This window comes from Pan paniscus, chromosome 20, assembly GCF_029289425.2.
Source record: "Pan paniscus chromosome 20, NHGRI_mPanPan1-v2.0_pri, whole genome shotgun sequence".
NCBI lineage: Eukaryota > Metazoa > Chordata > Mammalia > Primates > Hominidae > Pan > Pan paniscus.
The window spans coordinates 16,334,433-16,360,704 of NC_073269.2; the positions used below are offsets into that span (position 1 = coordinate 16,334,433).

The 26,272-nt window shown below is 55.8% G+C and overlaps 2 protein-coding genes and 1 pseudogene across 10 annotated transcripts in view; 2 read left to right on the forward strand and 1 right to left on the reverse strand.

Moving 5' to 3' along the window:
• Window positions 1–14,259, reverse strand: ODAD3 (outer dynein arm docking complex subunit 3). 2 transcript variants are annotated; one of them, XM_008955966.4, is made up of 13 exons: window positions 13,014–13,828; window positions 9,140–9,261; window positions 8,940–9,017; window positions 5,141–5,311; window positions 4,951–5,052; window positions 4,714–4,839; window positions 4,412–4,534; window positions 3,294–3,446; window positions 2,119–2,279; window positions 1,889–2,045; window positions 1,078–1,233; window positions 529–613; window positions 1–348 (listed from the first exon to the last, which is right to left on the reverse strand). In XM_008955966.4, exons 1-13 carry the CDS (start codon window positions 13,255–13,257, stop codon window positions 236–238), a joined length of 1,791 nt encoding a protein of 596 aa, XP_008954214.3. In that variant the 5' UTR covers window positions 13,258–13,828; the 3' UTR covers window positions 1–235. The 2 variants fall into 2 exon arrangements, with proteins under 2 accessions (XP_008954214.3, XP_034801269.3); XM_034945378.3 differs by lacking the exon at window positions 13,014–13,828 and adding an exon at window positions 13,930–14,259 and having other exon boundaries at window positions 2–348; window positions 5,141–5,308.
• Window positions 13,456–26,272, forward strand: part of PRKCSH (PRKCSH beta subunit of glucosidase II) — a 15,708-nt gene continuing 2,891 nt past the window's right edge. Inside the window, exons 1-12 of one of the 8 annotated variants that reach the window (XM_034945381.3) lie at window positions 13,456–13,946; window positions 14,281–14,436; window positions 14,629–14,745; window positions 16,119–16,214; window positions 16,310–16,367; window positions 19,470–19,587; window positions 20,600–20,729; window positions 23,602–23,686; window positions 24,494–24,572; window positions 25,294–25,380; window positions 25,659–25,814; window positions 25,910–26,006. In XM_034945381.3, the coding sequence (XP_034801272.1) occupies window positions 14,358–14,436; window positions 14,629–14,745; window positions 16,119–16,214; window positions 16,310–16,367; window positions 19,470–19,587; window positions 20,600–20,729; window positions 23,602–23,686; window positions 24,494–24,572; window positions 25,294–25,380; window positions 25,659–25,814; window positions 25,910–26,006 (1,102 nt within the window). In that variant the 5' untranslated portion in view covers window positions 13,456–13,946; window positions 14,281–14,357. Of the gene's footprint in view, window positions 13,951–14,280; window positions 14,437–14,628; window positions 14,746–16,118; window positions 16,215–16,309; window positions 16,368–19,469; window positions 19,588–20,599; window positions 20,730–23,601; window positions 23,687–24,493; window positions 24,573–25,293; window positions 25,381–25,658; window positions 25,836–25,909; window positions 26,007–26,272 lie in introns of all 8 variants that reach the window. The other 7 variants (XM_034945380.3, XM_034945379.3, XM_034945382.3 and 4 more) reach the window with 7 other exon arrangements.
• Window positions 17,401–17,517, forward strand: LOC112437920 (small nucleolar RNA U13; annotated as a pseudogene).

Below are 26,272 nucleotides of genomic sequence, written 5' to 3' on the forward strand. Positions count from 1 at the left end.
CAGGGGCATGGTCGGTAACCTTTATTGCGCAACTCTGAGGCCGGGGCGGACCCAGCTGGGGAGATTTACTGTGGGAACGTCTGGCCCGGCCCCTTCCTCCCCTCCGGCGCCGCTGGCCGCCTCCGTTCCCGGTCCGGGCCGCGTTCAGCCCCTGAAGGGGCCCCGTGGGGCCTGCGCTAGACCCAGAGGGATCGGGGGCTCCGAAGGGGGCCGCCAGGTGGGTGTCAGGACGAGTCTAGGACCTCCGAGAGCGACGGTGCTTCTTGTGACTTTCGATTAATTTCTGGGAACGGATCTTGAGTGATGCGCGGGTCACTACCTCGTTGTCCTCCTCCTCACTCTCTTCGTCTACGGGGGGTGGGGGGATGAGCAGGGAGCGATGTGGGATCCAGGTCCCCATCCCTGGCTCCCCTTCCCTTTACCACCCCACTCCACCCCCACCTTGGCCCTGAACAGGGTATCTGACAACCTCCTGCTACCCAGCTTGGGGCCCCAACCGCACCCCTTCATCCCCCCACCCATACTGACCAAAAAACTTGTCCTTGGAAGTGGCAAGGGGCAGGGCGATGCGGGTGTTGTATTCGGGCAGCCTTCCCTCTAAGCTGGCGAGGAACTAAGCGGGGATGGGAAGCGAGAGAGGAAGGTGGGCGGGGCCAGGGGCCACCGAGAAGTCACGTTCCCCCTCCTCCCTACCCCATTCCGAGATATGCCCTAGTTCCAACTGGAGACCACTGCCCACTCCCATCCCTCCTTCAGCAGGCACCTTGATACCCAGCTTCACCCCCTCATCACTCAGGTCCGCCCCTGGTCTCTGGGGCCCTGCCACTAGGCCTCTCCCCATCCGGATCCCCCAGCCGCGTCCTCTAGCCTCACAGGACCCGCCCGCACCTCTTCTGGTTTCTTCCCTCGTGGCTCGGGCTCACCCCTGGCTCGTCAAACCCCGCCCGTTGTCCCCGAGACCCCTTCCTGGCTGATCAGCCTGCAATCTGGTCTCCCGAAGTTGCCCCCGGTTCCCTGGTTTTCCGACCCAGCCCTACTCCTAGATCTCTGGAGCTCTGCCCCATGGCTGCAGGGCACCTCGCGGTTAGCGATGTGGCACAGCATCTCCTGCACGTCGTGGCCCTGGAGCTGCGCCTGCAGTTTCAGCAGCTTTTCCTCCACGAGGCCCAGCAGGTTTGGCACATAGTTATCTGCCTGGGGATCCAGCTCCTTTCCCGCGAAGCGGCCGTCCTCCTGCGGCCAGGGTAGAGCCGGGTCAGCCGAGAAGGGTGGGGCCTCTTGGAAGGCTCCACCCAGGGGCGGGGCTTTTCTCTAGGGGGCGGGGCCTAGGAGGTAAGGGCCCACCTGCAGGGGCGATCCTAGCTATTGGGGGCGGGGACTTAGGTCAAGGCCACGTCTGTGATGGGGGAGCCTCTGAACACTAACTCTATATGAAAAGGTTTCGGGGAGGCCTCTTGGGAACAGTAAGGATTCGAGGGAGGCCATTGTGGGATGGCCTCCTGAAGAAATGGCCCTCTGCTGCGGGCAGGATAGGTCTTCTGTCTCGGGCTGCTCCAGAATTGCAGATAGGTCTCCGAGCTTTTCGGGGACAGGGTGGGACTTCTTTCCCTTGGAGGCTGACCTTGAGACGGGACAGGGTCTCTGAAGTCTTGGGCTTCCTTGGGGAGTGAGAGCTTCCCCAGGGAGGTGGGGCGGAGACTCTGAGGAATGGGGTGGGGCTTCCCCTGTGGGCGGGGCCTCTGACGTCCGGGACAGAGGATGTGGCAGGCCACGTTCCCTCGGGCAGGCTGGTGTGGCAGGAACTCCCGCTTCGTGGCTGCGCCTCTGTGGTCCCAGGAGGGCCTGGCGGGGCTTCCCCCGGGCGGGGCTTCCCCCGGGCGGGGCTTACCACAGTGATGTGGATCAGCTTGCTGGCCAGGTGCTCCAGGCTGTCCTTGGCCACTTGCATCGCCCGCAAGGCGCGCTCCAGCTGGTCCTGGGCCTCGGCGTGCCGCCGCTCCTCCTTCTTGAGACGCTCCTGCGCCTCGGCTTGCAGTTTCTGCTGGCTGCAGGGAGCCGGGAGGTCACCCCGGGGGCTCAGCCCGCCCCGCCGCCCTCCCCAGAGCCCCGGTGCCTCACCTCACCAGCGTGGCCTCCCCCGAGTACTTGAGGTCTTCCAGCTCCCGCTGCAGTTGTTGCTTCTCCTGCTTCAGCCTCACCAACGCCTGCTCGTTCTCGCTCTTGAGCGTCTCCAACTGCGCGAAGGTGTCGCCCTGGGCCAGGAACCGCCGCACCAACGACTGCGGGCCACCCAGCCCCAGTCAGAGCCAGGGCCTAGGGAGCGTAGGGGCGCTCCACCTCCTCTCCCCCACCCTGCGAACCCTCGCACGCAGGACAGGTGGCCTGAGCTGGCGTCTTTTGCACAGCAATGTATGGGGACACTGTGGGTTGGACTCAGGGTTGCTTCAAGGGTGAGCAGCTCTGGATATATCATTTTTGCGGGGCCCTTTCTGGCCTATATAAGGAATTTGAGTCAGCCCAAATTCGGGGGCAACTGGAGAGGCGAGCATAGCTTCTTTCCAAAATCAAAGTGCCATCAATTTCTGGCCGTGAATCTCGCCCGATTCCGCAGGAAATACCGCCCGTCTTCGGAGCCATCCGCTCACAAGGCCCACATCTGGAAAGGGGCTGCGCCTCAGTGCCCCAGATGACCCCATAGGTGTACTCCTATAGGTGGGAGTCCCGGAAGTCCTCAGGGGTCGGCCCCATCGGAGGAGCAGCAGGTTGGCGGACACCCAGAGGGGAGAAACAGGGTTGGGGTCCAGTGTTCACCGGCGGGAACCAGGACCCAAGGGGGACACAGCGGTCTTAGAATAATGCAAGGAAGACTTTACAGTGAGGGACCCGGCGCAGGGACCCCACTTGCCACGATCTGAGGATGGTACTGGGCGGTCCACTGGGTCCCAGACCATGTTACAGACACTGGAGACAGAACAAGAGACGAAACTCCCAGTTCTCCTAGAGCTGGCATGGCAAAGGAGTTAGCATGGTGCAAGAGAGAACGGAAGGCGAGTGTAGAAATGACGGCGAGTGTAGACAGCTCCTAGGGGTTTTGCTGCGAAGGGCAGCAAAAAACTGAACGGTAGCTGGAGGGGGAAGGGATGTTTTTCAAGAAAGGAGCAGGTTTGTGAGCTGAATAACTGACCTGGCAGAGAGGGGAGACAGGGTGTGTCGGTTTCACCGGCTTAGGCACCCCTGGGGCCCGTCTGGGGTGGGGGTGGGGCGCGGCGGAGAGGGCTGCGGGCAGAACTCACGTGCGTCTCGTCAGTGCCAGTGGCGTCCTTGACCTTGCCAAAGATCACCTCCATCTGGTACATGCTCCAGCGCTGCCGCAGCTCCTCCTCCTTGGCATGCAGGCTGTCCTGGATGGTGTCGTCGGACTGTAGCAGCAGGTGCTCGCGGTGGGTCTGCTCGTGGGTTGAGGTCAGAGCCAGGGTCAGCTGGTGGACAGCGCTTAGGAAGGAGGCCGGGGAGGGGGATCCAGACAGGGGCCCGCGAGGGAACAGGGCTCAAACTGGAGGGAAGGGAGAGGGCAAAAGCTTGGGGCCAGATAAAGGCACCCGGGCAGGTGTCAAGAAAGTGGGACAAGGTCGGGCGCGGTGGCGGTGGCTGTGGCTCACGCCTTTAATTCCAGTACTTTAGGAGGCTGAGGCGGGAGGATTGTTTGAGCCCAGGGGTTCGGGACCAGCTTGGACAACACGGCGAGACCCCGTCTCTACAAAAAACACCAAAATTAGCAGGGCGTGGTGGGGCGCCTGTAGTCCCAGCTACTTGGGAGGCTGAGGTGAGAGGATCACTTGAGCCCAGGAGGTCGAGACTGCAGTGAGCTATAATTAGTCTGAGCGACAAAGACCGTGTCTCAAAAAAAAAAAACCATATATATATATATATATGCAAAAAAAAAAAAAAACCTATCAAACAACAACAACAACAACAACCCAAAAAACAAAAAGGCAGGACAGGGCTTTGGTGAGGGCTGGACGGGAGGCAGCCTCAGGGCAGGTGCAGGGGCGGGGCCAAGAGTGAGGGGGCGGGGCCGTAGGCAACGGTTGGCTTAGAGGCACGGTCAGATTCAGGACAGGCAGTCTAGTCAGGTGGGAAAGGATGGGTAGGGGGGTCACTGAGTAAGGGGAAGGCTGGAGGCCATGTCAGAGCCAAAATGGTGCAGTCGCTTAGGAGGGGAGGGGAGGAGAGGCGGGGTCAGGGATGTGGGAGGGGTCTTCGCACCAAGTGGGGGTGGAGTCAGAGAGGGGGCGGGGTTAGGAGAAACTCAGGAAATGGGAGAAGGCCTAGGATGAGGGAGAGCCAGGGCATGGCTGGTTTGTGCTGGGCTGGGCTGGAGTCACAGGCGCGCACCCCTGGGTGCGCCCACCTTGCGCTCCATGCGCTCGTTCTCCAGTTTCTTCTCCTCGGCGCGCTTCTTGCACTCACTTATGTAGCGTTCCCGCTTCTTGCGCTCTCGAACCAAGGTCTCCTCCAGGTACTGCAGCTGGTTCTGGAGGGCGGGCAGGGGAGCAGGGAGACCAGCTGGCACCTACCACTGCCCGCCGCAGGGTGCTGGGAGATAGATGGGGGCGGGGGCGTAGGGGAAGCTCAGGGACAGCTGAGGTCAGATTCTCAAGCTGGGAGACCGCGGCAGCTGGGCAGGATGGCCGAGAGCAAGAGGGGTGGCACCTTGGCAATGTCCCGGGCATTGAGGGCCTCTTGGTTCACCACGTGCAGTGCTTCCAGCTCATGTTTGGTCCTCACCACCTCAGCCTCCATGGAGTCCAGCCGGTTCTCCAAGTTGAGGCTCTCGTCCTGGGGCGTGGTGGGGAGGGGTAGGGGAGGTGGTGCAGGTCTGTGACTGCTGTCCCTAGCCAAGCCCGCCCTCCCTGTTTGTCATCTCACCCGAGCCCCCCTAGCCCCTACCATTAGATAGGCCTTGAGCTGCAGGTACACGCTGGTAATGTGCTCCGCCTCCTGCGCCTTCATCCGGGCCTTCTCCAGGCGGTTCTCCAGGTTCCGCATGGTCTGGAGAGCAGCAGGGCTGGGCTGAGGGCTCTCCGCACTCAATCCCTCCCACACGACCCTCTGCCCTGCAGGCCTCACCCGCCCCTACCTTGGCCACCTCCGTGTGTCTGTTTTGCGCCTCCGCCATCTCCAGAAGGCGCAGGCTGTGCTGCAGCTGGAGCTCCTCCAGCCGCCTCTGCCGCAACACCACCTGGTGCCGCAGGGCGTTCTGCTGCTTCACCTTCTCCCTCAGCCGGTGGTCTAGGTGCTCCAGGGCCTGCTGCAAGGAGGCGACCGAAAGCAGGAGCCTGAACACCCTACCCCGACACACACCTAGCCCTTCCTCCCTTCCTTTTCCCATATTGTGGCTTCCAGGACTCCCCTCTCCCGTTTTCTACCCACCTCCCTGGCCACCCCTTCTGTGCTGTTTTTGGAGAGACAGCACTGGAGTCTTCTCTCTGTCTATATCGACCACCTTGGTGATCTTACACCGGCTCAGGGTTCTAAAAAATTTTTTTAAATTTTTCTTTCTTTCTTTTGTTTTTTATTTTTAGACGGAGTCTTGCTCTGACACCCAGGCTGGAGTGCTGTGGTGCAATCTCGGCTCACTGCAACCTCCTCCTCCTGGGTTCACGCCATTCTCCTGCCTCAGCCTCCCGAGTAGCTGGGATTACAGGTGCCCACCACCATGCCTGGCTAATTTTTGTTTTTGTTTTCTTTTCTTTTTTTTTTTTTTTTGAAACAGAGTCTCGCTCTGTCGCCCAGGCTGAAGTGTAGTGGCACGATCTCGGCTCACTGCAACTTCCATCTCCTAGGTTCAAGCAATTCTCCTGCCTCAGCCTCCCAAGTAGCTGGGATTACAGGCATTTGCCACTACACCCGGCTAATTTTTGTATTTTGGGTAGAGACAGGGTTTCACCACGTTGACCAGGCTGGTCTCAAACGCCTGACTTCAGGTGATCCACCTGCCTCGGCCTCCGAAAGTGCTGGGATTACAGACGTGAGCCACCTCACCCAGCCATCTTCTGGCCATTGTTTTCTTTTAAAAAATGTTTTAGGCTGGGCGCGGTGGCTCCCGCCTGTAATCCCAGCACTTTGGGAGGCCAAGGCGGGTGGATCACGAGGTCAGGACATCGAGACCATCCTGGCTAACACGGTAAAACCCCGTCTCTACTAAAAATACAAAAAATTAGCCGGGCATGGTGGCAGGCGCCTGTAGTCCCAGCTACTCAGGAGGCTGAGGCAGAAGAATGGCGTGAACCCGGGAGGCGGAGCTTGCAGTGAGCCAAGATGGTGCCACTGCACTCCATACTGGGCGACAGTGCGAGACTCTGTCTCAAAAAAAAAAAAAATTACAGAGGCAGGGTCTCGCTATGTGGCTCAGGCTGGTCGCGAATTCCTGGGCCCAAGCCATCCTCCTTCCTCGGCCTCCCAAAGTGCTGAGATTACAGGCAAGAGCCACTGCACCCAGCCCAATTTTGTTTTGTTTTGTTTTTTGAGATGGGGTCTCACCCTGTCACTCAGGCTCGATTTTGGCTCACTGCAACCTCCGCCCCTTGAGCTCAAGTGATCCTTCCTCCTCAGCGTCCTCAGTTGCTGGGACCACAGATGCATGCCATGACGCCTGGGTACATTTTTGTATTTTTGGTAGAGACAGGGTTTCATCATGTTGCCCAGGCTGGTCATGAACTTCTGAGCTCAAGTGATCCACCTGCCTTGGCCTCCCAAAGTACTAGGATTACAGACGTGAGCCATCACGCCCAGCCTTTTAATTTTTAAAATTATTTTTTCAGACAAGGCCTTGCTTTGTCACCCGGACGGGAGTGCAGTGGCACAAACATGACTCACTGCAGCCTCGACCTCCCCAGTTCAGGTGATCCTCCCACCTCAGCCTGGCAAGTAGCTGGGACTACAATCCTGTGCCACCACATTTGGCAAATCTTCTGTATTTGTTGTAGAGTCAAAGTTTCACTATGTTGGCAGGCTGGTCTCAAACTCTTGGGCTCAAGTGATCCTCCAGCCTTGGCCTCCCAAAGCGCTGGTATTACAAGGCATGAGCCACCATGCCTAGACTGTGCTTTATTTATTTATTTATTTATTTATTTACTTATTTTGAGACAGAGTTGCCCAGGCTGGAGTGCAATGGCATGATCTCGGCTCACAGCAACCTCCACCTCCCGGGTTCAAGGGATTCTCCTGCATCAGCCTCCTGAGTAGCTGGGATTACAAGCATGCACCACCATGCCCGACTAATTTTTTGTATTTTTAGTAGAGACGGGGTTTCGCCATGTCGGCCAGGCTGGTCTCAAACGCCCGACCTCAGGTGATCCGCCCGCCTCAGCCTCCCAAAGTGCTGGGATTACAGGCGTGAGCCACCGCGCCCGGCCTTTAATTTTTTATCTTTTGTTTTTGTTTGTTTGTTTGTTTTTGTTTTTTTGAGACAGAGTCTCGCTCTGTCACCCAGGCTGGAGTGCAGTGGCACCAGTCTCAGCTCACTGCAAGCTCCGCCTCCCGGGTTCAAACTGTTCTCCTGCCTCAGACTCCTGAGTAGCTGGGACTACAGGCGCCCACCACCATGCCTGGCTAATTTTTTGTATTTTTATTTTTATTTTATTTTTTATTTATGTATTTATTTTTGAGACAGAGTCTCACTCTGTCGCCCAGACTGGAGTGCAGTGGTGCGATCTCAGCTCACTGCAACTTCTGCCTCTTGGGTTCAAGCAATTCTCTGCCTCAGCCTCCTGAGTAGCTGGGATTACAGGTGCCTGCCACCACACCTGGCTAATTTTTGTATTTTTAGTAAAGACAGGGTTTCACCATCTTGGCCAGGCTGGTCTAGAACTCCTGACCTTGTGATCCACCCACCTCGGCCTCCCAAAGTGCTGGGATTACAGGCATGAGCCACCGCGCCCGGCCTTTTGTATTTTTAGTAGAGACGGGGTTTCACCGTGTTAGCCAGGATGGGCTCGATCTCCTGACCTCGTGATCCACCCGCCTCGGTTTCCCAAAGTGCTGGGATTACAGGCGTGAGCCACCGCGCCCAGCCTTTTTTTTTTTTTTTAAAGAAACAGGTTGTACTGTCACTCAGGCTGGAGTGCAGTGGTGCAATTGTGGCTCATTATAGTCTCAAACTTCTAGGCTCATGCAATCCTCCAGCCTCAGCCTCCTGAATAGCTGGGATTACAGGCATGTGCCACTGGTCATTGTTTTCGTTTGTTTGTTTTGAGACTGAGTCTCACTCTGTCTCCCAGGCTGGAGCACAGTGGCACAACCTCAGCTTACTACAACCTCTGCCTCTTGGGTTCAATGACTTTTTAAAATGTTTTATTATTTTTTTATTATTTTTATTTATTTATTTATTTTTTGAGATGGAGTTTCGCTCTTGTTGCCCAGGCTGGAGTGTAATGGCACGATCTCGGCTCACTGCAACCTCTGCCTCCCGGGTTCAAGCGATTCTCCTGCCTCAGCCTCCCGAGTAGCTGGGATTACAGGCACGTGCCATCATGCCCAGCTAAGTTTTGTATTTTTAGTAGAGACAGAGTTTCTCCATGTTGGTCAGGTTGGTCTTGAACTCCCGACTTCAGGTCATCTGCCCGCCTTGGCCTCCCAAAGTGCTGTGATTACAGACGTGGGCCACCGCGCCTGGCTGTGATGTTTTTTTTTTAACTTGTTTTCCCTATTAGGATATGAGCTGTTTTTAGAAGTGGAGACTTGGTCTGCTTTTTCACTGCATTTACTACCATGCCAGGATGCCAGATACAAGGACAGTGAGTAATAAAGATTTAATTGAATGAGCACATGAATGGCAGCTAGTGTGCAGGAAGGATTGGAGAGGGTGAGCCTGGAGTCCAGTGGTGAGGGGACCCAGGCTGGAAATGAAGGAGGAGGTGGGGCGAGGGTGGGCAAACCTGTCCTGTCCTGTTCTTCAGGTATGGCTTCTCCCACTTCCATTCGTGAATCACTGCCTGGACCACTTTCTCATCTCCCTGCAAGGAGGGAAGTCCAGTCACCTTTCAGCATGCCACCTCCAGCTAAGGCCAGGTGCTGCCTCCTTGTCCCCCACCATCCACCACCGCAGGAACCCTACACCCACCCCTTTGCCCCTTACCTTGAGCAGGTCCAGCAGCTTTAGTTCCAGTGCCTTAGTCTCCTTGCGGAGCTGACTGATGGTCTCCTGGTTCTTCTTGATGTTCCACTGAGAGCTCTCAAAAAAAGCCTTCCGGTCACCCTCTGGCAGGCAAGTGAGGTGGACAGACACACAGTTACTGGGTGGGTGCGTGGGTGCCACATCCAAGAGGAAAGACCTTTTTTGCAACCATCAACTATTTTTTTTTTTTTTTTTGAGATGGAGTTTCGCTCTTGTTGCCCAGGCTGGAGTGCAATGGTGCAATCTCGGCTCACCACAGCCTCCGCCTCCTGGGTTCAAGAGATTCTCCTGCTTCAGCCTCCCAAGTAGCTGGGATTACAGGCATGTACCACCACACCTGGCTAATTTTGTATTTTTAGTAGACATGGGGTTTCTCCATGTTGTTCAGGCTGGTCTCGAACTCCTGACCTCAGGTGTTCCCAAAGTCCTAGGCCTCCCAAAGTACTAGGATTACAGGTGTGAGCCACTGTGCCAGGCTCATCAACTTAATATTATAAGAATGTAGTCATCGACCAGCCTGGCCAACATGGTAAAACCGCATCTCTACTAAAAATACAAAAATTAGCCAGGTGTGAGGCTGAGCACAATGGCTCATTCCTGTAATCCTAGCACTTTGGGAGGTAGAGACGGGCGGATCACCTGAGGTCAAGAGTTCAAGATCAGCCTGGCCAACATGGTGAAACCCCATCTCTACAAAAATACAAAAATTAGCCGGGCATGGCCGGGCACGGTGGCTCACGTCCATAATCCCAGCACTTTGGGAGGCCAAAGTGAGCGGATCACGAGGTCAGGAGATCGAGACCATCTTGGCTAACATAGTGAAATCCCGCCTCTACTAAAAATACAAAAAAAAAAAAATTAGCTGTGCATGGTGGCAGGCACCTGTAGTCCCAGCTACTCAGGGGGCTGAGGCAGGAGAATGGTGTGAACCTGGGAGGCACAGCTTGCAGTGAGCCGAGATCGCACCACTGCACTCCAGCCTGGGCGACAGAGCGAGACTCCATCTCAAAAAAAAAAAAAAAAAAATTAGCCGGGCATGATGGTGGGTGCCTGTAATCCCAGCTACAGGAGGCCGAGGCACAAGAATTACTTGACCTCTGGAGGTGGAGGTTGCATTGAGCTGAGATCCTGCCACTGCACTCCAGCCTGGGCAACAGAGCAAGACTCTGTCTCAAAAAAAAAAAAAAAAACCCAAAATCCTTCCATACTCAAGTCCCGCAGTCAGCCCTGTGGAACCTGCAGATACAAACAGTTGTCCCTCTGTATACTCAGGTTTTGCATTCCAGGACTGTTGTATTTTCTTTTCTTTTCTTTTTTGGGACTGGGTCTTGCTCTGTCACCCAGAATGAAGTGCAGTGGTGCTATCATCGCTCACTGAAGCCTCAACCTCCTGAGCTCAAGCAGTCCTCCTGCCTCAGCCTCCCAAGTAGCTAGGACTAGAGGCATGTGCCACCACATCTGGCTACTTTATTTTTTGTAGAGTCAAGGGTCTCACTATGTTGCCCAGGCTGGTCTCGAACTCCTGGCCTCTAGCAATCCTCCTGCCTCAGCCTCCCAAAGTGCTGGGATTACAGGTGTGAACCACTGTGCCCGGCCTGCCCATCTCAATTTTTTTTAACTTGAAAGGATGAATGATATATGTGAACACATGGTGTTCAAGGGTCAACTCTACTTCACTGTGAGCATTTATGATGTGTTGGATGCTGGACTAAGAGGTTTCCGAATGCCATATATCACGTGCCAATAGGTATCCATGGCATACGCATATCATACCCCTTGCACAGATGACAAGACAGAGGCTTGGGCTGATTAAACTGCTTAAGGTCACAAGCAACCATGCAAGATTACCCTTTTTTTTTTTTTTTTAAGACAGAATCTCACTCTGTCACCCAGGCTGGAGTGCAGTGGCGCAATCCTGGCTCACCGCAACCTCCACCTCCTGGGTTCAAGCCCCTCTCCTGCCTCAGCCTTCCAAGTAGCTGGGATTACAGGCGTGCGCCACCATGCCCCGCTAATTTTTGTACTTTTAGTAGAGATGGGGTTTCACTATGTTGGCCAGGCTGGTCTCAAACTCCTGACCTCAAATGATCCGCCCACCTCAGCCTCCCAAAGTGCTGGGATTACAGGTGTGAGCCACCTCGCCCAGCCATGATTACCTCTTAATAATATCAACAAAAGCAATAATAATAGCTTACACACAAGGATTCTGCAACCTCAGGATGACCAACAACTGGGCCGAATAATTATTTGCCGTGGGGTGCTCTCCTGTGTTTTGCAGAATGTTGGGCAGCATCTTCAACTCTGCCCACTAGATGCCAGTGGCAGACACACACCCACAACAGACATGCATGCCACCATGCCCGGCTAATTTTTTGTATTTTTAGTAGAGACAGCGTTTCACCGTGTTGGCCATGCTGGTCTCAATGTCTTAGGACATTGCCAAATGGCCCCTGTGGGGCAAACCAACCCTTTTCCAACAAGAACCACTGGTTTACACCTTATGGTACTTTGCTATGTGCCAGGCACTGTTCTAAGCACTTTACACATTTCAGGTACCTATGTTGTACCGTTACTATCCCCATTTCACACATCGAGAAACTGAGAACAATTAGGTTACTCTTAGTCCCCCAAGGTTGGACAACTATTATGCAGAGCCAGGATTCCAACCCAGAAAATCTGGCTCTAAAATCTATGCTCAGGCCAGGTGCAGCGGCCCATGCCTGTAACCCCAGCACTTTGGGAGGCTGAGGAGGAAGGATTGCTTGAGCCCAGGAGTTCGAGACCAGCCTGGGCAGCATAGTGAGACCCCATCTCTACAAAAAGTAAGAAAATTAGCCAAGCACAGTGGTGTATGCCTGTAGTCCCAGCTACTCAGGAGGCTGAGGTGGAAGGATCGCTTGAGCCTAGGAGGTCAAGGCTGCAGTGAGCTATTATCCAACCACTACACACCAGCCTGAACAGCAGAGCAAGACCCTGTCAGAAAGAAAGAAGGCTGGGCGCGGTGGCTCACACATGTAATCCCAGCACTTTGGGAGCCAAGGCCGTGGATCACTTGAGATCAGGAGTTCGAGACCAGCCGGGCCAACATGGTGAAACCCAGTCTCTACTAAAAATATAAAAATTAGGTGTGGTAGCACGCACCTATAGTCCCAGCTAGTCAGGAGGCTGAGGCTCGAGAATTGCTTGAACCTTGGAGGCAGAGGTTGCAGTGAGCCGAGATCATGCCACTGCTCTCCAGCCTAGGCAACAGAGCGAGACCCTGTCTCAAAAAAAAAAAAAAAAAAAAAAAAAAAGAGCGGGTGCAGTGGCTCACGCCTGTAATCCCAGCAGTTTGGGAGGCCAAGGCGGGCTCACGCCTGTAATCCCAGCAGTTTGGGAGGTCAAGAGATTGAGACCACCCTGGCCAATATGGTGAAATCCCTCTGTACTAAAAATACAAAAATTAGTTAGGCGTGGTGGCGTGTGCCTGTAGTCCCAGCTACTCAAGAGGCTGAGGCAGGAGAATCGCTTGAACCCGGGAGGCGGAGGTTGCAGTGAGCCGAGATCGTTCCACTGCACTCCCACCTGGCAACAGAGTGAGATTCTGCCAAAAAAAAAAAAAAAAAAAGAGAAAAGAAATTACAAGAAAGTATGAAGTACAGTTCAGTCGGTTCTGAACCCATGAGAAGTTTTAAGAGACAGAGAAGGAAAAACATGAACCAAGTATGAGTTTTTGCCCAGAAACGGTTTACCTAGACTCATGCTGGAGAAATACCTTTGTCACACCATGCCTGGTCTGAAGATTGGATGGGCACTGTTGACCCCTGACCCTCTGTACCCTCTGGAGCCATCTTACCTAACAGTTGTATCTTTTTATGTAACTCAGCCACCTGAGAGTGCACAGAGGGCTTCCCTGCACCTCTGTGGAAGGATCCTCCCTTGGAACGGCCTGGGGGCCAGGCCTGGGCTGTGCCCTTGCCTCGGAGGTGGCTGGGTTTGCCCGAAGCCTCCCTGCCCTTGACCTTGGAAGAGGGCGTCGAAGCCTGGTCCTGAGGAGGCAGGGCGTTGGCGGAGGCCGCCCTGCACAGAGGAGATGTCATGATGGGGTTGGGGCTGAAGGCCCCTAGGGGTTAGGGGGATAACTAGGAGTCAATCGCCCCTGTCAAGGATCCGTCAGCTCGGATTCCTAGGGCTCTGAAAAATGCACTTTCCGACCGCTAGGTGGTTGCGCTCCGCATCTCTCGGTTGCCAGGTAACCGCCTCCCCGTCTCGCTCCACTGTTTCCATGGAGACCACCCGCGTTCCGTGGCTGACACTGCGTTCTCATTGGCTGAGGCTGCATAGAGGGGCGGTCCCAACAGTGGGCGGGGTAGAGCCGCGCCGCAGGACGGAGGGTCTGGACACTTTGGGGTCACGTGCTCATCCGTTTCCCTACCTCCCCCAGCCTTATCCCGCCCCTGGGGGTTCGCGGGCATTTTTCAGGAACTTTTTTTCCGGCTTGAGAAGCCGCCACTCCCAAGATGGAGGTACGCTGCGCCGCCATTAAGAGCTCGCTCTCAGAACTATCCTCTCTAAGGTTTCACAGTCCTGCCCAAGATGGCCGTCTCGGCTCTGGCACCGCCCCCACTCCTGCCTCTCCCAACATGGCGACCCTGAGTCTCCGTTCCCGGTGCGGAACGTACGACCGGAAGTGACGGGGCCCAGAAATTTCCGCTTTCTTTCTGCAGCAGGAACCGCCGCTGCTGGACAAGAGGGGTGCGGTGGATACTGACCTTTGCTCCGGCCTCGTGTAGGTGTGAACGAGCGGGTGGGAGGGCACCTCAGTTTCTTACAGGGGGCAACCGGAGGGTACATGTGTGGGTGTGGACGGCGAAGGCTGTTAATCCCTTTGGTCTATTGGCGGGAATTGGGTCACAGTTGGGCACAGGGAGCGGAGGTTTTGAGATCTTGAGATCCTCGCCATTGATTTGAGCAAAGTGAGACTGGCCAGGATTGGGGAGATCGCTGCCCCTTGCCCCCATATCGGAAACAAAGTGAGGCCTCATTGCCTGGAAGCGATGGAGGAATCCAATTGGCTGGAAGTAGCCCTCTCCCACTGACCGGGATCCGCTTTCTTCCTACAGCGTGAAGACACAGCGCATCTCCCCGCTGTAGGTTTCCTCCCACAGAACCCGTTTCGGGCCTCAGAGCGTCTGGTGAGATGCTGCTGCCGCTGCTTCTGCTGCTACCCATGTGCTGGGCCGTGGAGGTCAAGAGGCCCCGGGGCGTCTCCCTCACCAGTGAGTCCTCCTGTTCACCCTCTCGCCAGGCTGGAGGTGGGAGGGGCCAACATTGGGCCTTGGGGATAGGCATTTACAGCCTTTTGACTCAGTTTCCCGGTAGTGCTCCGCTGGTGGGGGTGGGAGGACAGAGGTGGTATTTGGTGGAGAAGGCGCTTACCTGCCCTGGGCTGAGCTTCCTGTACCCCGCAGATCATCACTTCTACGATGAGTCCAAGCCTTTCACCTGCCTGGACGGTTCGGCCACCATCCCATTTGATCAGGTCAACGATGACTATTGCGACTGCAAAGATGGCTCTGACGAGCCAGGTGAGCCTTTTCTCTGTTCATCCATCAGATGTTTATTGAACACTGCTCAGTGCCAGGCCCTGTCTGTGTGACCAAGATATTACCTCTGCTGGCTCCCCTTTGAGTGGGCAGAAACAAGCTCAGAAGTCAGTGGTCAGTGTTATGGCCCCGGGCAGCTGGAGGAGCCCAGAGTCCTCCTCCTCCCAAGCCTCGGGGTCAGAGAAGGCTCCTCCAAGGAGGTGAGGTTTCAGTTGAATCCCGAAGGTGCTGCAGATGGAGGGGTCAACACGGGCAAACCCCGAGAAGTGGGAGTCAGGGTGGGGCCAAGAGCAATCCAGCAGGAGACAGAGGTGAAGGGAGACCCTGGCTTTTTGTTTTTGTGTTTTTTGAAGAGACAGGGTCTTGCTTTGTTGCTGAGGCTGGAGTACAGTGGCATGATCATAGCTCACTGCAGCCTGGAACTCTTGGGCTCAAGTCATCCTCCTGCCTTGGCCTCCCAAAGTGCTGGGGTTACAGGTGTGAGCCACCGTGCCTGGATGAGACCCTGTCTTTTGTTTTGTTTTTGTTTTGAGACGGAGTCTCGCTCTGTTTCCCAGGCTGGAGTGCAGTGGCGCCATCTCGGCTCACTGCAAGCTCCGCCTCCCGGGTTCACACCGTTCTCCTGCCTCAGCCTCCTGAGTAGCTGGGACTACAGGCACCCGCCACCACGCCCAGCTAGTTTTTTTTTGTATTTTTAGTAGATACAGGGTTTCACTATGTTAGCCAGGATGGTCTCGATCTCGTCACCTTGTGATCCACCCGCCTCGGCCTCCCAAAGTGTTGGGATTACAGGCGTGAGCCACCGTACCTGGCCTTGTTTTGTTTTGTTTTTAATTTTTTTTTTTTAAGATGGAGTTTCACTCTTATTGCCCAGGCTGGAGTGCAGTGGCATGATCTTGGCTCACTGCAATCTCCACCTCCCGGGTTCAAGCGATTCTCCTGCCTTCCAGCCTCCTGAGTAGCTGGGATTACAGGCACATGCCACCACATCCGGCTAATTTTTCGTATTTTTAGTAGAGATGGAGTTTCATCGTGTTGGCCAGGCTGGTCTCAAACTCATCACCTCAGGTGACCCACCCGCCTCGGCCTCCCAAAGTGCTGGGATTACAGGTGTGAGCCCCCGTGCCAGGTGGAGACCCTGTTTTGAAGGGCCTCAGTGAGAAGAGGCAGGAGGCAGCACTGGAGAGCTTTATTTCGAGCCCTGGGTGTGCAGTGTACAACTCTTTCCTTCCTTTGGTTTCCTTTCCTTTCTTGTGCTGTGTGCAGTGTGGGTCAGGGGCTCTTATCTGTGGATGGATGGGACATGTCTGTCCCTGAGCTGACTCCGAAAACCTTCCCTCCCTTCTTCCTCACAGGCACGGCTGCCTGTCCTAACGGCAGCTTCCACTGCACCAACACTGGCTATAAGCCCCTGTATATCCCCTCCAACCGGGTCAACGATGGTGTTTGTGGTAAGTGACGATGCACCAGGATTCTGGAAAGGTGGTAGAGGGAGGGAGGGAGGAGGCACTGCCAGGTCTGATCTCGGCTTCTGCCTCTGCCACAGACTGCTGCGATGGAACAGACGAGTACAACAGCGGCGTCATCTGTGAGAACACCTGCAAGTACGTGGGTGACAGTACCCCTCCCATCACCCCACCCCAAGACTTTGCCTGGCTCCACCCAGTGAATCGGGCCCACTCTCTCTTCTGCTTTTCTGTATCGGGTTCTCTGTCTGTGCCAGGTGCCTTGTGAATCCTAATCCCCACCTTTCCCTCTAGTCTGGAAGCAGGTAGGATTGTTTCCCGATTCAACAGATGGGGGAACTCAAGTTTAGAAAGGGAAATGACTTCCCCAGGGTCACATAGGAGATAGCAGAGCCGGCACTTGGACTCTAAACTTTCCATTGTCACGCTCTGCAGCAGGTCCTGAAAACCGAAACACCCACAGGCAGGTAAAGTATGCAACGGAAGGAGGCCAGGCGCGGTGGCTCACACCTGTAATCGCAGCGCTTTGGGAGGCTGAGGCAGGCAGATCACGAGGTCGGGAGATCGAGACCATCCTGGCTGACATGGTGAAACTCCGTCTCACTAAAAATACAAAAAATTAGCTGGGTGTGGTGGCGGGCACCTGTAGTCCCAGCTACTCGGTGGGCTGAGGCAGGTGAGTGGCGTGAACACGGGAGGCAGAGGTTGCAGTGAGCCGAGATCACACCACTGCAATCCAGCCTGGGCAACAGAGTGAGACTCCGTCTCAAAAAAAAAGCAAAAAAAAAAAAGCATACAACAGAAGGAGGCCGAGTATGAGGCAATACGGAGGGGTGGGGATTGTGGCATCTAGAGGAACAGCTGTTCTCAATTCCTGCCAGCTGATCCTTTTGTAGTTCATAGGCATGATGATTTATTTTTATTTATTTATATTTTTTGAGACAGGGTCTCACTCTGTCGCCCAGGCTGGAGTGCAGTGGCGTGATCTTGGCTCACTGCAACCTCTGCCCTTCGGGTTCAAGCAATTCTCACACCTCAGCCTCCCAAGTAGCTGGGAATACAGGCGTACCCCCACCACGCCCGGCTAACTTTTGTATTTTTGGTAGAAATGGTTTCACTATGTTGGCCAGGCTGGCCTCAAACGCCTGACCTCAGGTGATCTGCTCGCCTCAGCCTCCCAAAGTGCTAAGCCGCCGCGCTTGGCCCCGATGATTAGGTTTTTATGCACGTGTGAGAGATGCGCCTCCCTTAAACCTTGTTGCGACCTTGCCGCATTACCTGTCTGATATGAAAAAACGAGACCCGGCTCATGGTGGCTCCTGCCTGTAATCCCAGCATTTTGGGAGGCTGAGGCAGGAAGATGGCTTGAGCCCAGGAGTTTGAGACCAGCCTGGGCAAAATAGCGACACCCTATCTCTATAAAAAGTAAAAAGTTAAAAAGTAAAAATAAAAATTGGAAATTATAATTTAAAAAATTACTGGTTGGGCATGTGGCTCACACCTGTAATCCCAGCACTTTGGGAGGCTAAGGCGAGAGGATCACCTTAACCCAGGAGTTTGAGACCAGCCTGGGCAACACAGTGAGACCCGTCTCAGAAAAATTTTTTTTTCTTTCTTTTTTTTTTTTTTTGTGAGACAGAGTCTCACTCTGTTGCCCAGGCTGGATGGAGTGCAGTGGCGCGATCTCGGCTCACTCTAACCTCTGCCTCCCGGGTTCAAGCGATTCTTCTGCCTTAGCCTCCCGAGTAGCTGGGACTACAGGCATCCACCACCACACCCGGCTAAAATTTGTATTTTTAGTAGAGACGGTGTTTCACAATATTGGCCAGGCTGGTCTTGAACTCCTGACCTCATGATCCACCTGCCTTGGCCTCCCAAAGTGCGGGGATTACAGATGTGAGCCACCATGCCTGGCTGAAAATTTGTTAAAAAATTAGCCGGGTGTGTTGGTGCGTGTCTGTAGTCGCAGGTACTCAGGAGGCTGAGGCAGGAAGATTGCTTGGGCCTGGGAAGCAGAGGTTGCAGTGAGCTAAAAAGTAAAAAAAAAAAACAACAAAAAAACAAAGTCCTATCAGTTGTTGGCAGACGGTGTAAAACTCTCTGGATTCCACATCTTTTAAATAGAAGGTGGATTGAACACAAGCAACACACTTCTTTTTTTTTTGAGACGAAGTCTCGCTCTGTCGCCCAGGCTGGAGTGCAGTGGTGTGATCTCCGCTCACTGCAAGCTCCGCTTCCCGGGTTCATGCCATTCTCCTGCCTCAGCCTCCGAGTAGCTGGTACTACAGGCGCCCGCCGCTACACCTGGCTAATTTTTTTTTTGTATTTTTAGTAGAGATGGGGTTTCACCGTGTTAGCCCGGATGGTCTCGATCTCCTGACCTCGTGATCCGCCCGCCTCGGTCTCCCAAAGTGCTGGGATTACAGGTGTGAGCCACCGCGCCTGGCCCACACTTTTTTTTGAGTTAGAGTCTCGCTCTGTTGCCCAGGCTGGAGTGCAGTGGCATGATCTTTGCTTACCCCAACCTCCACCTCCGGGTTCAAGTGATTCTCTTGCCTCAGCCTCCCGTGTAGCTGGGATTACACCGTGTAGCTGGGCGCCACCACGCCCAGCTAATTTTTGCATTTTCAGTAGAGACAGGGTTTCACCATCTTGGCCAGGCTGGTCTCGAACTCCTGACCTCAGGTGATCTGCCCTCCTTGGCCTCCCAAAGTGCTGGGATTACAGGCATGAGCCACCACGCCCAGCCAACCAACACACTTAGTAACCAGATTGTCTTTTTGTCTGGGAGTCATGATTTCTGTTCTCTCTGTCTTCTGTGGTTTTTTTATTTGTTTTAATTATGTGTAAAGACAGGGTCTTTATATGTTGCCCAGGCTGGTTGCGAACTCCTGGGCTCAAGTGATCCTCCTGCCTTGGCCTTTCAAACTGCTGGGATTACAGGCATGAACCACTGCACCCAGCCGGTCTCCTGTCTCTTGAGAGTTGATATCTAGCTCCACCTCCTGGCACTCCCTAGTCCCTTCCCTGACCCCAGGGGCTTACAGAACCCACTGTTCCTCTTTCAAGGACAGGAATGAAGGATGCTGATGTTGAGAGAACCTGGGAGGAAGGCTTGCTCTCATCTTTCCCAGCATGGCTTGGTGGGGGGCCACAGCTGGATTGAGCTATTTTGGAAGAGGCAGACCTGGTGGACCCTAAGTGCCCCACTGGTGGTGCCTGTGTGTCTCCCCACCGCAGAGAGAAGGGCCGTAAGGAGAGAGAGTCCCTGCAGCAGATGGCCGAGGTCACCCGCGAAGGGTTCCGTCTGAAGAAGATCCTTATTGAAGACTGGAAGAAGGCACGGGAGGAGAAGCAGGTAAGGAACCCGCCGGGGCTGCCCCAGGGTGATCTGGGCCTTGAGGCCTCATAGCGTGGGCTTGCAAGGCTGGGGAGGGGTTTGCCCCTCACTGCTGTTCTGGGGCAAGTGACTGCCTTTCAGAGCTTTGCTTTCTCAGTTGTGTGCTAGGCGTTTAGTCATTGCCTAAGTATAATAGTTCCCGAGGGGGAGGCTGTCGGCTTAGGTGTTTATCAGGGCCTCGGGCATCAGACTAAAGCAGGCTGGAAGGGCCTCTTTGCCTCCTGGGGATGGGAGGGTTGCTTCTCTGTACCCCGGATCTGTGGTGCCATTGCCTGTAAGATGGGCTGATGACCAGATGACTCCCCAGTTCTGATGTTAGAAAGATAACGTCAGCCAGTAGCAGCTGGATTAATTCCATAGGGTGGGTGCTTTGGGGTCCCTAGGTGTGTCTCTCCCTGCCTTGCCTGTGTACTGGGCAGGAGGCTGGAAACCGACCTGGATTTGCCTCAAGGCATTCATTGCTAGTGGGAGGGACAGCCAGCCAGGGCTGCTGGACAAAGGGAAATTCGGGGTAGAGACTTCTTGCCCAGTTCCTCTCCCTCTCTACCTTGGGGGCAGGAGGCAAGGAAGGCTTCTTGGAGGAGGAGGCCTCTATCTCACATGAAATCTGTTGGGTAATTTGGAGTTAGCCAGGTAGAGTGTTCCAGGCTGAAGGAACAGCATGTTTGAAGAACTGGAGGCAGAAGAGCGTTTGGGGGTCTGAATGTTGTCAGGGCGACTGGATCCTAGTGAGATAGGGATGGGGCAAATGGGGCTGGAGAATCAGGCAGGGGCCCTTGCGGGCTACATTGAGGCGTTTGGGCTTCTCTCCAGAGGGCTACAGGGAACCCCAGCTCGGGAGAGAGACCCAGCTTGGTGTGTGTTTTGGAACATCTCCCTGCTGCCCTGTAGAGTAGAGGCAGGGAGGTAGTAGTCAATGAGGAGGAGGCAGAACAGAGGAGAGCTGGTCTCTTGCCTTCTGCCCACCCAGAAAAAGCTCATTGAGCTACAGGCTGGGAAGAAGTCTCTGGAAGACCAGGTGGAGATGCTGCGGACAGTGAAGGAGGAAGCCGAGAAGCCAGAGAGAGAGGCCAAAGAGCAGCACCAGAAGCTGTGGGAAGGTACGGCAGAAATGGCCAAGGACTCACCTTCAGTCCTGGGTGGGAGCAGGTCTGGGCCTAGGAGTCTCCCGCTCATTATCTGTTGTCAGTTTCAGCAGGTTTTTGATCATGCTGCCCATCGCCTTGTGTGCTTTGAGGTTCGCTTGGATTGTGGCATATGTCAGGAGCCTCCTTTTTAAAAATTGTTTAAATAATTTGTTTTTTGAAACAGTGTCTCCCTCTGCCACTCGGGCTGGAGTACAGTGGCGTGATCTCAGCTCACTGCAACCTCTGCCTCCCAGGTTCAAGCAATTCTTGTGCCTCAGCCTCCTGAGTAGCTGAGATTACAGGCACCTGCCACCACATTTAACTAATTGTTTTGTATTTTTAGTAGAGACGGGGTTTCACAATGTTGGCCAGGCTGGTCCTGAACTCCTGACCTCAAGTGATCCACCTGCCTTGGCCCCCCAGAGTGCTGGGATTACAGGCATGAGCCACCTCGCCCGGCCGCCTATTTCCTTTTAACATCAATGTAGATTTTGTTATATGACTTTAGCAGGACTTAGTTAATCCAGTGACCATTTTTCCTATCAGGTGTTTGGTATTTGTCTTCACTAATTGTAAGAGCTTTTTTGTGGCTGGGCATGGTGGCTCACGCCTGTAATCCCAGCAGTTTGGGAGGCCGAGACGGGCAGATCACCTGAGGTCAGGAGTTTGAGACCACCCTGGCCAACATGGTGAAACGCCATCTCTACTAAAAGAAAAAATTATGGCCGGGCACAGTGGCTCATGCCTGTAATCCCAGCACTTTGGGAGGCTGAGGCAGGCAGATCACGAGGTCAGGAGATTGAGACCATCTTAGCCAACATGGTGAAACCCATCTCTACTAAAAATACAAAAATCAGCTGGACATGGTGGTGTGTGCCTGTAATCCCAGCTACTTGGGAGGCTAAGGCAGGAGAATTGCTTGAACCAGGATGTTGGAGGTTTTCAGTGAGCTGAGATTGCGCCCCTATATTCCAGCCTGGCAACAGAGTGAGACTCCGTCTCAAAAAAAAAAAAAAAAAATTAGCCTGGCATGGTGGCATCTGCCTGTGGTCCCAGCTACTTGGGAGGCTGAGGCAGGAGAATCGCTGGAACCCGGGAGACAGGTTGCAGTGAGCTGAGATCTCGCCACTGCACTCCAGCCTGGGTGACAAAGCAAGACTTCATCTAAAAAAAATAATAAAGAGCTTTTTCTATCTGGGGTTTGGCCCTTTGTCTGCAACTGAAGATTTTTTTTAAATTTATTTATTTTTGAGATGGAGTCTCGCTCTGTCGCCTAGGCTGAAGTGCCAATGGCCCGATCTCTGCTCACTGCAACCTCTACCTCCTGGGTTCAAGTGATTCTCCTGCCTAGGCTTCCTGAGTAGCTGGGATTACAGGCACCTGCCACCACAGCCGGCTAATTTTTGTAGTTTTAGTAGAGACGGGGTTTCACCGTGTTGGCCAGGCTGGTCTTGAACTCCTGACCTCAGGTGGCCTGCTTTGGCCTCCCAAAGTGTTGGGATTACAGGCATGAGCCACGGCGCCCAGCTCTGTCTGCAACTGAAGATATTATTTCCCTTCTTCATTTGTTTTTGGTGCTAGAGCCTGGTGTTTTTTGGCAAGGCCACATTGCATGTAGAAAGGGAATTCACTCTCTGGCTCTGTCTGCCCTGAATCTTTGTCGTGTTGCAAGCTTCCTTTCACTTGGGTCTGGGCAAGCTCAGGCCTAATTTTCCTCAGGACGTGTTCTCAGTGTGGAGCTGTGGAATCAGAGGGAAGCGCCATGTTTTGACCCAGATTCCCAAAGGGTGGCGGGGCTGAGCCAGGGCTCCGAGGGTAGATGGCCTGGATTGGGCCCCAGGCTACACCTCTCACTGGCTAGGTGATTATGGGCAGGTCCCTTCACCCACAGAAAGGTCAGGGACCCCTCAGGCCCTCATCTGTGAGACTCAGAACAGTGTCAGCCGGGTCTCCTGGGACATGCGGGATGTCCTGGGGTGACCTAAGACTCTCTAGAGGAAATACCAGCTGTCTTTATTCTGTTTGTAGAGGACCAAGCTGGAGCTTGGTATACAGTGGGAACTGAATCCTGGTATACAGTAGGAAGTTAATCATTGGAGCCGCTGTTGTGGCTGCTTTCCGCTCTGCTTAGGTTAGAGTAGCGACAGACAAAGGAGGGACTTTTGGGACAGAGGCTCGGTCCCCTTCTGTCCGGCTGGCCCCTCTTCCTGGGAGCAGCCCTGGGGACCCCCAAGATGCCCCCAGGACCGGTCTCCCTCCCTGTATCCTCCCCATCTCCCAGCATCCTTGGCCATGAAGGTTCATTCCTGCCAGCCCTGCCCTGACATGCCTCTGCCAGGTCCTAAACCTAAAGTCTCAGTGGTCGCTCTCCTCTCCCCAACCCCACCTCCCACCTCTGACCGTCTGCGCACTCCATCTGCGTCTCCCCAGAATCTGCCTCTGCTCCGTGCTTCTTCCTCAGCCCCCAGCCTGGGCCAGCCCTTGTTATCACCTGGCTTCTGCCCTCGCCCCCACCTCTGTCCCAACAGTGGCCTGACAGGGCTGCCCTCTGCCACCTGGGTTCCCACCTCCCTGCTCCAGCCCCACCAGTGGCCCTCCTGCCTCTGCACTCCCCACCCTGTCCCGGTCTCCCCCAACACAACCAGGCTTCAACCATTCACCTTGCTCTTCGTCTGTCCTCCCCTGGTAAGGGCAGGGACCTTTGTCTCCTCCACAGTCGTGTCCTCAGGGTCCAGCATGGGGCCAGGCATATAGTAGGCGCTTGGTGGCAAATGACCCTGTGGGGTGCGGGGGCTGGTGGGAGCCGGTGGGTGGGCAGGGGGTGACAGAGATAGCTTCTTTACAGAGCAGCTGGCTGCCGCCAAGGCCCAACAGGAGCAGGAGCTGGCGGCTGATGCCTTCAAGGAGCTGGATGATGACATGGACGGGACGTGAGTGTCCCCTAGTTGGAGCTGCCCACCCTTCCGTGGGCCTGGGTTTCCCTCCCCGCCACCCTCGCCTCTAGAAACCAGCCAGATCCTCCTTGGGTTCCCCCGGCGTGGGGTCCAGGCTGATCCCAAGCCCCGTGTGACCCCCCCTCTTACTCATGGATGGCCAGGTCCAGGATGCCCTGGGCGAGGAGATAGGGGGACCACCCTCTCCCCAGGAGCTGGGCACAGACCCTCAGCCTCAGGGAGTGTGTCTAGGCATCTAGTGATCGGATGGCTTTTCCCAGCCCCACTACGCTCTGGGGAAAGCCAGACCTGGGTTCGAATCCTGGCTGTGCCTCTGAGCTTGCTGGGTTACCTGGTGGAGGGTGGACTTTTGGGGGCTGAGAGGCACACGGGGAGCCTAGGAGATGTCGGGTGCCAAGGAGCAGGGGGCTTCAGAGGGACCAAATGGGCAGAATGGGCAAGGGTGGGGGTGGGCTTTGCTGGGTGGGGGACCAAGGCAGATGGCAGCTTCAATGTGCCGGGTCCTGGGGTGGAAGGAGGTGCCACCTGGGTGAGTTGGTAGAGAGGTCATCGGACATTTGGGGGTCCAGGTATCTCCCAGTCCCACCCCTTACTTTGAGCTCCTTTGGGGTCATGGAGTCCTGAGGAGGGGGCAGGAGGGTGGGGAGGCCCCTACACCTTGAGGTCCTGAAGCAAGTTCCAGGGTGGGGCCCTGCAGGGAAGAACAGGTGGGCCACATGGTGCCCCCAGCTGAGAGCCACTGGGGCCTCACCCCTCCAGTCTGCTTCTGCCATGCCCCCGCAGGGTCTCGGTGACTGAGCTGCAGACTCACCCGGAGCTGGACACAGATGGGGATGGGGCGTTGTCAGAAGCAGAAGCTCAGGTACCCCCGGCTGCCCCTTGGCTGGGGACTTCTAGGGAGCATTGCCCCAGGGTGACCTCAGGGCACAGGAGGGGGACCAAGGAAAGCTCCTTGCTGGCCTGGGATGCCTCCTCTGGGTGAGCTGGGATGGCAGCCACTCAGAGCCGCTTCCCGCCTGGCAGGACCCGGGATGGAGCCAGGTCGGGCTGGAGCCCGTTTCCCTGCACCTGCCCCCACTCTACCCGCTGTTGAGCACCCAATCCCCTTCCTCCCCCACCCCTGTCCTGCCCTATTCCCCTCCTCCCCCACACCCTCGTCCCCTGTCTGTCTCCTTTCCTATCCTCCTCCTTCCCTGTGGCCCCCGGCTTCTGGCCTCCCTTCTCTGCCCACCCCTGGGTTTCTCCCTCTCCATCTGCAGCCTGGGCCTTGGCCTCTCCCTTGGAGGGCCTGGCCCTCTCTGGTCCTGGGCTCTCTCTTCCTCCATCTGTACGTCCGTTTGTCCATCTGCTTCTCTCTTTCTGTCTCAGTGCCCCCAACCATTCCAGCCCCCGGCCTCTTCCTCCCCTCCCACAGGCCTGTGCTGCCCCCTCCTGGCCGCAGTGCCTCACTGGCGTGGCCCTGGCCTGGTCATCGGCCCGGGGCCCAGCCCCCCGTGCCTGGCACCGCAGCCCGGGTGCCTGGGGTGGCCGAGATGGGGGACACGTGGTGGCCTAGATCTTGACACCACCCCCAACACACACAGGCCCTCCTCAGTGGGGACACACAGACAGACGCCACCTCTTTCTACGACCGCGTCTGGGCCGCCATCAGGGACAAGTACCGGTCCGAGGTCAGTGGAGGAGAAGGGAGGGGACTTGGTCCTCCCCCCACACTGCCCCCACCCCGCCTCACAAAGGAGCTGCCTCCGGTTCTGGCACCTGGCCACCCTGGCCAGCTGGGCGGCCCCAGCACCCCCCACCGAGACCCCCCCACCCCAGCTGTCGGTCCTCCCTGCAGGCCCCGCAGGAGGGGCAGAGACACCGAGGCTGCCCCTTGGGCTGTGGTGTGAGCCTGAGGGTGTGGGTGGACCCTGAGTCCACAGCACCGACCGCACCGCTCGCCCACCAGGCACTGCCCACCGACCTTCCAGCACCTTCTGCCCCTGACTTGACGGAGCCCAAGGAGGAGCAGCCGCCAGTGCCCTCGTCGCCCACAGAGGAGGAGGAGGAGGAGGAGGAGGAAGAAGAGGAGGCTGAAGAAGAGGAGGAGGAGGAGGATTCCGAGGTGCAGGGGGAGCAGCCCAAGGTCCGTGTTTGGGGGAGAAGTGGAGACAGAGAGGGTGGGGGAAGGGCTACTCACTGACCCTGCCCCTTCCCCAGGAGGCCCCACCGCCACTGTCACCCCCGCAGCCGGCCAGCCCTGCTGAGGAAGACAAAATGCCGCCCTACGACGAGCAGACACAGGCCTTCATCGATGGTGAGGGTGGGCGGGGGCCAGGCTCCTCGGGTGGGCCCAGCGTTTCCTGCCGTGGTGGCACAGGTCGGGGGAAGATCCTGAACTTAGACCCTGCTCTGACTCGGCCAGCACAAGCCCCAGTATCTTGGGGAGTCCAGGAAGGGGGCCTAGGGTAAGCCAGTCCCACCCTCGCCAGCCCCAAGGGGCCCTTCTGCCTCCCCAAGGGCCGCAGCTTGTTTGTGTCACTCCTGGCCCCACTCGCTCAGGAGCTGGGAGCCTGGGCAGCA